Here is a 13,797-nt window from a genome sequence, read left to right on the forward strand (position 1 = left end):
AAACTGCATCATAAATGGCCGGAATAATAAAACACTCCTCAAGGTTGGATTAACACTGGTCTCTTTTTCATAGACATAATTGCAAGAAGGATTGCCATATTTAGCACTGCAATAACACACTTCACAAAGACACAAGTCCCTAATTTCCCTGTTTCGTCATCTGCACTTCTACTGATAAGTACTGCTAGTGTACGCATGTATTTCCTAGAGTATTGCCTTTACAACTTCACAAGGGGTTTCTCCCATAAAGTTAAAATAACAGACAAAGGAACACATACCCTGTGATATCGAAGCCATTCATCGCCTTTGGAACTGTACTTTAAGTAAAATGCAGTGACAGCTTCAGGTCGCTCGTTTGGGTTGTCTGTTTGCTTTCCTTGGGTAGCCACACCACATATCAAATGTGACTCTAACAAGTCGATCTGCAAGTAGTGGTAAAGTACCTTCCCTGTTGCACTTGATGACAGAAGGCTTTCTGAAACACACCATCCACCACTGTTTAACCTTCCCCAGTTTTTTGGGTTGGCTACTGTTGCACTTGATGCCTCTATTTGATTATTCAATATAATCCCATGCTCCATTCCAACTGGGGAAGTATCATCTGCATTGTAACATATTTAATAAAATAACAGTGGGCAAGATGCAAGATGGGTTAAGAGCATTTTTGGATTTGTCAAAAACTAACTGCGTTCGACGTTAGGAGAATGCATACTAGTTGTGTCACTTCTTTCTGGATGCTGTGCAATTTCAGGGTTTGGACGCCATCTTGGACTGGCTGACCACTCGCCTCGATTTCAAGCGAGAACTTTGAATACCGCTGGCTAAGTGAAGTCCCACCAGTTGACTCGCTTTGGTCTGGATGTTATGAGATCGAACGTATTACAAGTCAACAATTTTGTAAATGAGAGAAATGTGATGGTATATTTCCAGCCTGGTGAATGAATGAGAATGATGATTATTCAAGAAAGTGACGCAGGCATACTCGGAAAAAAGAAATCCGAGTGCTCCTATCAGGAGTCGAACCTAAGACCTTCCGATTACTAGTTCGGATGCTCTACCACTGAGCTACAGGAGACTCGTGGGTGCTAAGGTCATTAAACTAGGTTCATGGGACAAACATCCTGCATACTGCTAGGATTTTCACTTTCTTGAATAACTTTCTTGAATTTTCACTTTCTTGAATAATCATCATTCTCATTCATTCACCAGGCTGGAAATATACCATCACATTTCTCTCATATACCACACATTCGACATTCAAATCCTAGCAGTATGCAGGATGTTTGTCCCAGGAACCTAGTTTAATGACCTTAGCACCCACGAGTCTCCTGTAGCTCAGTGGTAGAGCATCTGAACTAGTAATCGGAAGGTCTTAGGTTCGACTCCTGATAGGAGCACTCGGATTTCTTTTTTCCGAGTATGCCTGCGTCACTTTCTTGAATAATCATCATTCTCAATTTTGTAAATGTTCCTGTGAATTTACCCTAAATAACATGTTTGGAATAAACCTATTGAAAAAAAGTGCTCTCGGAGGAAACGTGGAGGCCTTACGTTCAACAATACATCATTCCCCTTGTCTAAAAGAAACTTGAACAGGTTTTCAGCTATGCACGCATGTAACTCACCCATGCCATAGGAAGGTACACATGTCATCTGAACGAATCAGAATTTCTATCAAAAGTCGCGCGCACAACCCACTGAAAGTTGGAATGCGGCGTGAAATCACACAAATTCAGTTGATAAAACATGTTTGTGTTTCACTCTGCCACCAATAAATACAATACTGTCAGCTTCAACGTAGATGAGTGCCTTGGTAAAAGAGGATGGCCACTTTTTGAAGACATTCCTAGTTCCCCTCAGCCCCATGGTTTCAATATCTGGCTAAGAGCTTGGGTTCTCTTGACTACAGAGGACCTGACCCATAATGTAGCTGATGTTTCTCAGTGGGCAGGCCAAAAAGCAAACAAAAGAGCACAAAATATATACAACAAAATAGGGTTACCAGTCTCTGGTAAGCACGTTGGGTTTTGCTCATTGGTAGTTAAGATTTGTCTTCCCATAACTAAGCATGTTACATTAAGATAGGAAACCTACTTAAGCAGCAGTATGCTGTTGGTATCCATTTATATGGGTGTGTGAAGAGAGACAACGTGGAGCAAAGTTTTTTTTGTCTAAGGAAACAGCCCAGTAATACAGAGACCAACCTAGCCTCGAACACACGACCTTCCAGTCTTCTGACTGTCTGATCTAAAGTCCGACGCTCTAACCACTACTCTAACACGCATAAATTATAGCCTAAGAGAATAAAGGGAGCTGTTTTTTTCAGACCGTATCAGTTTATCAAACCGTACGGATCGTAAGGCTGTGTTTTCAGACCGTATCAGTTTGTCTACATTGGACCTGTCTGGAATAAAGAGGAAGTAAGCTGGAGTGGGTTACAAATCCACTGTGGCCACTAACCCTAACCCTAAAAAGAGACTTTCCTCATAACTTTGCAATCAGGGCCACAACGGATAGTAAGTTTGGAGATATACTATCATTAACTGCAGGTTGCTTAACTAGAATAACATTTACCTGTATCACATCCAAAAACCTCCACTCGTAAGCACATGTTGTAACCCCAGTGCTGGGGATTCATACGCACGTAGCGAGCTATAAAGGGGGTATCATCAAACCAATTGTGGTAAAATTCTTTTAAATATCCAACACTTGCTTTCAGCAACTGAAAAGGGTAAAAACCTTAATGCAATAAAATCATTTTAATTTCGTAGTAAGAAAAAAGGCATATTGGTACAAAATTCCCCCGTGTGCTTTAAATGCAAAGGAAACTATAAAACTTGTAATAAGAATTACATTATAAACTTTGGTATGTCCTTGAATAAGAGCCCAGTACCTTTTTTCGTATGTTTCAGTCTTATTCCTATCATATCTTCCCACTTTTACCCGATCCAGAAAGTATTATAGGATTCAAGGAGAAATTTCATATGAAGATTACAATTAGTTTTTTTTTTGTGGTCCATTTAGTTGATATGGACATTAAAATAGTTTGTTAGCAACCTGAAGTGCGTTCTCTAAATTCAGCATGACAAAGTCACAAGAAGGCCTTGATGTCTGTTGGTACTGATGGAATTAGAGGGTGGGTTTGCAAGCCTCTTTATGGATACAGGCCTTTCTAATAATGTTTTGTCCCGGGATTCATCAATCCAGCACTGTTGGACAAAAAAAAAAAAAGAAATATCGAGGGGCACAAGATGAAATCAGCTCTCAGGTTTGGACATAATAGACCGCCCGGCCCCAAAATTAATACTTTCTGTTAGGGTGCTTACCATTTTTTCATTCCTTTCACCGTGACGCAAGCTGTGGAAGGCACCCTCATCAACAGCATAATACACATAGTAATCGTCGACATAACTGTTAGAGTCCCGACCTTCGGTTGAAATAGCAGTAATTTTCTTAAGTTTCAAGAAGTCTATTTGAAGGTACTGTGATTTGGCAGAAACTGGGTCTGCCAATTTGTTTGAGTTTGCACACCATGCAGATCGATGTTGGCGGCGACCATAATGGGCAGGGTGACCTCGCGCTGCTGAAGATGCTGTCATCTGTTCATCTTTCACTGCACCATTTGGATGGAGGTTGCTCGATTCAACTCCAAGAGTTAAAAAACATTCTAAAACGACAGAGAAAACAGTCCCAACACGCAGCTCAGCTCAATCAAAGACGTGCAAGGTCACAAGGAAATTCAAGAGAGGCAAATCAAGACTTTCTCAGAAAAGAATTCCCACCACTATGAGTTAATGACAATTGCATTTCCCTTTCAACTAATGAGAAATTGAATGGCGCATGTCACAATACACAAATGATTTCTAACATGTTTCGATTTTGTAACATGGGAGTCCTTGCAAATTGAGTCCACAGCTAAGTTACAGTATCAACTTCATTTAACTGTAAATATTCACCAAAAAACGAAAAGAAACACGCAATTAGTCTAAATTGTTCAATTAAAACTAAGGGGGCATAAGATGGACCCTATTTCGGGATAGGAGTACATACAATGGCAACAGGAAATCCATTATAGAAAGTTTTTGGAGTTACTCGAGTACAAAATCGCTCTTAAATTATTATGTGTCAGCGAAAGTTTGCAAGTTTGCAGTTATTTCACTTATTTTCTTTTCCAGAATACGGTCAATCGAACATAACCTAAATTAGCTTAGGTACACTGGAATAGGGTTAACTGAGGATATACTTGTTACAAATCTAAGTACACTTTGAATCAAGTTAGCCCTGTTAGTACAAATCAAGTGGCTGCTAATTCACGAGAATTCCCGGACAGCACTCAATGCATTCAAAAACTAAAAAAGTAGTTAAGTGGTTCGATTCTCATCAAAGCTGCACTTTCATCTAAAACTGAAACAGCTTTGGGAAATTGTACATGTTTTGGTTTAAAACTGGTTTAGTTCAAACCAGTTTGATTGTTATTTTACTCTGTGACAATAGACCATACCCTATTGAAACAAACCTAAGCATTTTCCATAAACTTCCAATTGTATGCAAAAAGCATAGTCGTCGTCGCTACTGCAAACATCGTGCTGAAAAAAGAGCTTTATTCTGTTTCCAACAACAGGCTCTCTGAACATGTGGAGAACTGATTTCTGGTTGTCTCCCTCCATTAAATCCTTTAACCAAAATAACTGCAATGATAGATTAACGGAAGACAGATGTAAGGAAAATGTGGCATCCAATATACTGTGCTGTGGAAAGAATTAGAGCAAAGTCCAAGTCCCGGGTGGGAGCTAAACCCAAAACTGTCCACAGGTTAAATGCTCTAAGCACCAAATTACAGGGGCACTTGCAGCATCCATCAATTAGCGAGTACCCTAGCTCACCATGAGTCTACGTGAAGCTTACATTTAATTTGATTATCAGGTCTAAGGAAAGTCATACATTCGACTACCTTTGAGGGATCACAGTTTTTGGCTGCTGATCGTATGCTTTCTGTATTACATCTATCTCACTTCATAACTACATTTCATTAAGTTTTTAAAACATCTTAATCTTCCATCCCTCATTTCCTTTATTTATCGTCAGAATAATTTTCTTATGGTTCAGAATTGAATGATGATATATCTCAAAAAAGCCAAGCTAATCATGCCAATAATTTCAATGTGCACATATTTAATAAACAAAAAGTAAAGTTGCTGCATTCTCTTTTGGTCCTTGTTGACCTACCTTGCTTGACACAAAGACCATTGTTTTCTTCACTGCGATAAGGAGATGCAATATGCGTCCAGATGAACCATCTTCCTTTGTGCGTCGTCCAAGATGCACAATGGAAGATAGGTCAGGGGCCATTGGGCCCAACGCACAAATACAGCTTAAGTTCAGTATATCTTAAGAGAACCTCCAACGGCTTGTCAGTAGTATGGGATATGAGGGGATCAGCGCCTTTTTCCAAAATATGGTTAATTTTTTGCGCTGATATTTAAAAAAAAAAAATAGAATCAATTATTTTTCCAAGTCGAAATATCCTCAAGGCATTTTCAAAAGAAAACTTTTTGGAATTCTATATTAAAATATCCACAAAAGTGCGTTTAAAAAATCATCATATGGAATCAGGAGTCATTTCGACGCTTGGGTGTTATTTGAATAAATATGGCTCAGGCGAAGCGACGATGGAGTCGCCGCTTTTAATTGCGCAAATAATTTCCCAAGGTCAAACCAATTTTGTTAAAGAAATTGCATCAATGATTTTTTTCCAAATCATAGGCGTTTCTATCAAATTATCATCATATGGTTCAGGTGGAGCCGTTACATTAATATCAACTGTGGATGGTTCGTTACGTGACTTGATTACTTTTTTCTTTAAAACATTTTTAGAAAGGGTTTAAAGAGATATTATTATATATATAATATAATATGGAAAATTTATCTAAATCTGAATTATTACAAATCATCTCTAAGCAAAGTGAGAATGTTGCTGCATTAACAAAACAAGTGAAGCAATTAATAGATGTGAATAAGCAATTAATCGAACGAAACAAACCAGTTCCAGCCCCGAGAACGAAAAAAAGTATGAAGCGACCTATTCCAGCACCGCGTAAAAATGTCAAGCAAATGATTAAAGAATATGAGGAAAATATTATTACACCAATTCCACCTCCCCACACTAAAATAAAGCAAGTGAATAAAGCTTTAAAAGGTTTTACTGAATCATATGAGGTGACAGTAATCGATGATAAAGATCCATTAGTTCAATTGCAAAAAACAAGACAAAAACTAGGATTTTATATCAAAAACATATTAGAATCCATGAAAGGTTTGAAGTTTATTGAAAATCTGAAAGTGACGTTTGAAAAAACAACAGGTGATATAATTATATCCAAGACGGCATATTTTAACAGTAAGGCTCAAACGATCATCAACCAAACAGAAATTGCTGAAGCACTAAAATTGACTGCACAACAAATCTTGAATAGGATAGCTCAATGGATATCAGAGGGTTCAGGATGGATCATAAAATCAATCGACAATCATTATCTGAATATTGTACGATATAAACCAATGAAGGGCTCATCGTATCTTAAACTGCCAATTGAATTACAAAATAAGAAAGGATTAATCAATCTGCAGAATAAAGACAATGAATGTTTTAGATGGTGCCATGTGAGACATCTTTGTCCAATGGATAAAGACCCGCAACGCATTAAAAAATCTGACCGAAAATATGTTAGTGAATTGAATTATGATGGAGTTGTATTTCCTGTTTCCATCAAACAGATAAATCAAATTGAATTACAAAATAAAATCAATATCAATGTTTTCGGTTATGAGAATAAGCAACCATATCCATTATTTGTCTCAAAAGAAAAGTTTGAAGATCATATGGAATTATTGCTTATATCTGAAAATGAGAATAAACATTTTGTGTACATCAAAGATTTTAATAGATTTATGTTTAACCAACCCAAGCATAAAAATAAGAAACATTTTTGCATGCATTGTTTGCAATGTTTTAGCACAAAAGATGTGTTTGATGTCCACAAAAAAAAACTGTATTGTAATAAATGGTACACAAGCTATTAAAATGCCAAGTAAAGATAACAACATTTTACAATATAACCATTACCACAAGCAATTACCTGCTCCATTTGTAATATATGCTGACTTTGAAGCTTTAACAGAACGGATACATGGTTGCCAACAGAATAATGATAAATCTTTTACAGATGCTTATCAAAAGCATACAGATTGTGGATATGGGTATAAAGTTGTTTGTTGTTATGATGATAAGTATACCAAGGATGTTCAATATTATAGAGGTGAAAATGCTGTTTATAAATTTTTGGAACAAATGTTAGAAGAAGAAAGTTACTGCAAAAACATTGTCAAATGCAAATTCAACAAGCCATTGAAAATGACTAATGTTGATGAAGAAGAGTTTCAAAAAGCTGATAAGTGTGATATTTGTGGTATATCGTATAATGACAAAGATATAAGAGTCAGGGACCATTGTCATATTACAGGTTTGTTAAGAGGTTCAGCACATCAAGATTGCAATTTGTCGTTTAAACTCACTGGCAAGATACCTGTGGTTTTTCATAATCTGAGAGGATACGATAGTCATTTTATAATGCAGCAGATTGGTGAAATTGTTAAAAAACATACATATGTGAATGGAAAAGGTGAGGAGTGTCAAATGAATGTCAATGCCATTCCAAATAACATGGAAAAATATATGGCTGTTATGTTGGGAAATAGTTTGGTATTTATAGACAGTTTTCAGTTTATGAGCCAATCACTTGCTAATCTTGTTAACAATCTTCCAAAAGATGCTTTGAAATACACGAGAGAATTTTTCAAAAAGGATAAATATTTCAATTTGATGACGAAGAAAGGTGTATACCCATATGATTACATGGATAGCTTTGATAAGTTTGAAATGACTGAATTACCATCAAAAGAAGAGTTTTATAGTCAATTGAATAATGAGCATATTTCAGATGAAGATTATGACCATGCAAAAAAAGTTTGGAAAACCTTTAAAATAGAAAATATGGGAGTATATCATGATCTTTACTTAAACAGTGACATACTTTTATTAGCAGATGTTTTTGAAAATTTCAGGAAAACGTGTTTGGAATATTATAAGTTAGATCCATGTCATTATTTCACAAGTCCGGGTTTGAGTTGGGATGCTACGTTAAAAATGACTGGTATCAAATTAGAACTTATGACTGATATTGATATGTTCCAATTTATTGAAAAAGGTCTAAGAAGTGGTACCAGTTACATTGCTAATCGATATGGAAAAGCAAATAATCCCTACATGAAAGAGTATGATGAAAAAGAACCATCTTCTTATATCATGTATCTTGATGCAAATAATTTATATGGTTGGGCTATGTCACAATATCTTCCAACAGGTGGTTTTAAATGGATGTCTCAAAATAAAATCGATGAACTTGACTTAGCTAAGTATGATTCCTCATCGAAAAAGGGATTAATATTGGAGGTTGATTTGGATTATCCTACCTCACTACATGATCTTCATAATGATTTTCCATTAGCACCAGAACAAGTTTGTGTAAAAGAGAATATGTTGTCGAATTATTGTAGTACGATAAAAGAAAAGTATAATATTTCCATTGGTCAGGTTCATAAATTAATTCCAACTTTGTCTGAAAAACGGAACTATGTATTACATTACAGAAATTTGCATTTATATCTTGATCTAGGTTTGAAAATAACCAAGGTTTATAGAGTACTTGAATTTGATCAATCACCATGGCTAAAACAATACATAGATTTCAACACTCTTAAAAGAACTAATGCCAAAAATAGTTTTGAAAAAGATTTCTTCAAACTGATGAATAATAGCGTATTTGGAAAAACCATGGAAAACCTCAGAAAAAGAGTTGATGTAAGGTTAGTTACAGATGAAAAGAAACTTGTCCGATTAACATCAAAACCAACCTTTGTATCCAGTAAAATTTTCAACGAGAATCTTGTAGCTGTTCATAAGATCAAAGAGACATTAACCCTAAATAGACCAGAATATGTTGGGATGTGTATTCTAGATATAAGTAAAACACTAATATATGATTTTCATTATAACTACATCAAATCCAAATACGGAAACGGAGCGAAATTATTATTTACAGACACAGATTCTTTAACGTATGAAATTAAAACAGAAGATGCCTACAAAGATTTTTGGTATGATAAAGATAAATTTGATAACAGTGACTATTCAAAAGATAGTCCGTTTTATGATGCTAGTAATAAAAAGGTAATAGGTAAGTTTAAAGTGCACCTAACCCCAAAATGTTTTTTTCTCTTAAATAAATCTTTGCACCTGTTCGAAACATATTGCGCTATTTAGCGCCTTTTTTAACCAAATCTTGACTTTTTTTAGTTATGAAATCTAGCCATCATTTTTTCCCTGACCGAGCTAGTAAGGGGCATGGGTCTATTCCTTACTTGACGTCACAAACTGATTTGCATTGTATTAAGTCTTTGTGAAAATGCATGCAAAGCAGTTTGTGACGTCAAGTAAGGAATAGACCCATGCCCCTTACTAGCTCGGTCATGGAACAAATGATGGCTAGATTTCGTAACTTTTACAGCCTATAAAAAGTCAAGATTTGGTCGAAAAAACGCGCAAAAAGGCTCAATGCGTTTCAAACAGGTGCAAAGATTTATTTAAGCGAAAAAAAATTTTTGGGGTTAGGTGCACTTTAAAGATGAAGCGGCTGGCAAACCAATAACGGAATTCATTGGTTTATGTAGTAAAATGTATTCATACACCAAAGATGATGGCACAAACAATAAAACTGCAAAAGGTATTGCAAAAAATGTGATTAAAAAAGTCATCAAACATGAGGATTACAAAAATATATTATTCAACAACGAGCAAATGTATCATAACATGAAAACGATTAGAAGTGATTTGCATATCCTCAAGAGTTTTTCACTGAACAAAGTTTCATTGTCATGTTTTGATGATAAAAGATACATTAAAAATGATGGTGTAAATAGTTATGCATATGGTCTCAGGCTGATAGAAAAATGTGGTTAATTTTGTAAAGAATCAATAACGTATTCAATTAATAATTCAATTTTTTGATTTTTCAAAGGTTGTAAACATTCACATATTTTAATCAATGTTGAGAAAAAGCCATTTTCTCCACTTATGAATTTTTCTTTCAAATATTTTAAATGATGTTCAGTGATATATCCGATAATAGTTCCATCATTTTTATAATTATAATATATCAACATATTATCAAATATTTCAGAATTAGATTGGTGATTATATTCATAACATTTGTATAATAATTCGATGTAAAGGTCTTTCATATAATAATAATGTAGATTTTATTTTTTATACGGTTTAAAGAATTGTCACTATTATAAAATATGATAGAAATTTCTGATAAAAAATATGTAATACATCCAGTTTATGATTTGTATGCGGCTTCTGATGATGGGAGTATCATAAATGTTGATAATAAACTACCATCAAAGGGTCATAAAAGTTGTAATGGATATATGAAGTGTCTGGTTAGAAAAAATGATCAAATGTTAAGAATATATTATGTTCATCGTTTTGTTTGGGAATGCTTTAATGGGGCAATTCCGAGAGGAAAAGTGATTGATCACATCAATGATATCAAAGATGATAACCGTTTATCCAATTTACAACTATTATCCCAAAAAGAGAATAATAAAAAAGCAGCAAAAAATCGTGATTATTCGTTTGTGGCAAATAATCATACCAATAAAAAATTTGTAAAAGCCATCAATTGTAGTAATAATGAGGTGACATACTTTAATAGTATGTATGCTATTCAACAATATCTTGGTATTAATGCAGGGATAGTAAAAATGGTTTGCGAAGGTATTAACCACTGCAAAACTGGAATTTCCAAAAAGAATGGTATTTCTTACAAATTTGAATATGTGAAAAAAGAAGATATGCCGGATGATTATATCAAATCATCAAGAACAGGAGAAAAAAGAATGAGATTATTAAGCGATGAAGAAAAATAGGCTAAAAGAACATATACCTGTGAATGTGGTCAAACAATGAAAAATCAATATAAAAATTATCATAGAAAAAAATGTGGAGAAATTAATGTTTATTAGTATTTAGTTTTATTAACACTGATAAAAAAACTTAGAAGACTTTTCTGACATTTTATCTATTTCATCATCATTTAAATCATCAGACGAATCAATGGAAGAATCAGAATACTCATCTAAAATGCATTTTTTTTCAAAGATCATAAGAGCATCAGAATAATCATCAATTTCATCATCATAAACACAACTTCTTGTTTCAGTTACTTTATCATAAATTTTCTTATATTCGAGACCGCTACTATATTTAATCATGTATAGTAATTTATTTTTCCAATAAGGATCACGAAAATTTTTTTTATTTGATGGCAAGTCAACAATATCATTTAATTCATCAAAATCTTCAATGATACCCTTCCAGGACTGTGTGTCATCATGTGAATATGCCAGTTCATTAAACAGTTTTTTTTTCCAATCTATATTATCCATATATGATATATGATATATTAATTTCTGTTTAAACCATTAAAGACTTCAACGGTATCCAAGAATTAAAGTCGTCACTATATCCTTTCCATTTCACTAAAGCTTGTTTTTTCTTGTGATCTTTCCGGATGACTTTGTCAATTCTAAAGACCTCTTGTTTTGCTTTTAACAATTCAGCTTCATAAAAGCTGCCTTGTATCTCTTCATTATTGAGATCTTTCAGTTTGTAAGTGATCGGATTGGTGTATTGGATTTTGTCGATAATGAACACTTCCTCAGTCCAATTTGGTGTATAACCTTTATCAAATAGCTTTCTTTTATACTTTGATATCCTGACTTTGTCACCTACTTTAAACTTAGGTAATTTTGGTTGCCTCATATCACCATATAGGTTGAAGTAAACAGTTCCTTTATTTTTCTTTTTTCTGGCTTCTGTTGGTGTCATTTTGATTGAGCTGTGTTTAGACATATTATGCTGTTTCAACAACATGGGTAATATATCCAGATACATTGTATTGCCTTGGGCAGTGAACTGCTTCCACATCTTGGTTTTGATTGTTCTATTCCATCTTTCCACCACTGATGATTTTTCTTCATTTTCTGTTGAATAGAGTTTTATGTTGTGTTAATGGAGTAAGTCTTTCATATGTTTGTTGTAGAACTCTGAGCCTTTGTCAGTCCATAGATACTCTGGTTTATCCCCTTCTTTGAAAATCTGTTGGAATGCTTTGGTTACAGTTTCATCTTTCTTGTCTTTTAACGGAACAATCCAGCCGTATTTACTGAAGATATCTATAACCATGAGAAGATACTTATAACCTTTGTTCCATTTACTCAACTGTTGCATTTCAACAAGATCAGCAGCCCATATTTCATCAACATGATTAACAATAACACGCCGTCGAGTAAAGTTACGCTTTATGGGTTTATGCAGTTCATCAGCTAATGTTTCTTGCCAGTTTTTACTCGACGGCTTTTGGCGTTTTTTGAAGCTCCAAGTCCAAGCTTTTTCTTTGTGGCTATTGCAGCTTGAGCTAAGCTTGTACCCCAAGGTCTTTCACGATAAGGTATCTCAGATATTCTTTGTAGCATAATATCATCAGCTGCGTGTTTATCGGATAATGATCTAGCATTACTATAATCTATATCATGTTGTTGGCAAATAGCATCTAGTTTATTTATTGGTTCTCGATAATTGGGATCATTTGATGCTAATCTTTCTTCTAATTTTGTGCCAGGTCCACAATAATTGTATTTTTTCCCCTTAGGAGTTCTCATATGTAATTCTCCAAGTTTGGATAGTTGTTTTTGAAGATCGAAACCGCCTAAACCACTCCCATCGAGATCCTTTCTGTCAGTAACATATTTTTTATTAGGACGTACTTTGGTAGATAATTGATCAAGCATTTCAGAACCTGTCTTCTTTATAAAAGGAGTAGCTTTTTCTAAAGCATAATCAAGAGCCTTCTTTTGTAGCTTGAGATTTCTCAATGCTTCAGATCCGTAATATCTACCCATTTCTACAGCCTTTTTACCCAACCATGGGATACCATGTTGAATTAACATATCAGTACCAGTTGATGCTAAAGTATCCATTATGCCCGTCCCTTTGGGCGGGCTGCTCCGTTTCCCTGATTTTGTTTAACTAATTTGGGTTTTTTTATCCCGCATTCTGCACAAGTACAAAAAAACATTAATCTATTATTTTTTGTGTGGAAATAACCAGAAGGTTCAACACATTCAGTAGATTTTTTCTGTTTAACACAATACGATTTTACCATTTATACATATATATTACACAATATTTTTGAAATAATTTATTATGAATTCATGATTATCACTATCAGTAGTGTTCAAATGTAAATTGGTATTATGAATTGTTTCTGGAATTGATTTACCTTTTTGACGTTCAATTAAATAATAGAGGCACCAATATCCACATAATACAGAATCTCGATCTTGAATTTCATCTGATGACTATATCAAAGGTTTAACACTTGTTGCAAGATATTTTTCCACTTCTTTTGGCATAGGTAATCCGAAGCTGTCAAAATATTCAGCATATTTGTTTCCATTTCGATATGCAACCCAATGTGTGCCTGATCCGATATAATCATCAAGATTTATGATCCCCACTTCATTGTTTCTGATGGACATGGGTAATTTATCTTTGCTGAAAACTCCTCTGAAATATTTAATACCAAGCTGTTTAACCCAATTATTAAGATCAAA

General features: G+C 34.4%; 1 protein-coding gene across 6 annotated transcripts in view; it reads right to left on the reverse strand.

Moving 5' to 3' along the window:
* Positions 1–13,797, reverse strand: part of LOC146454557 (uncharacterized) — a 123,293-nt gene that overhangs the window by 86,500 nt on the left and 22,996 nt on the right. For all 6 annotated transcript variants that reach the window (XR_014859237.1, XR_014859236.1, XM_085095295.1 and 3 more), the window contains 4 exons: positions 4,517–4,688; positions 3,327–3,667; positions 2,575–2,722; positions 279–601 (listed from right to left, as the gene is read on the reverse strand). Coding sequence is in view for 4 of the 6 variants with exons in the window: in XM_085095295.1 (XP_084951421.1) it covers positions 279–601; positions 2,575–2,722; positions 3,327–3,667; positions 4,517–4,688 (984 nt within the window). In the remaining 2 variants the exon portion in view is untranslated. The remainder of the gene's footprint in view (positions 1–278; positions 602–2,574; positions 2,723–3,326; positions 3,668–4,516; positions 4,689–13,797) is intronic.

This window comes from Pavona decussata, unplaced genomic scaffold (genome assembly GCF_977016875.1).
Source record: "Pavona decussata unplaced genomic scaffold, jaPavDecu1.1 SCAFFOLD_300, whole genome shotgun sequence".
Classification (NCBI taxonomy): domain Eukaryota; kingdom Metazoa; phylum Cnidaria; class Anthozoa; order Scleractinia; family Agariciidae; genus Pavona; species Pavona decussata.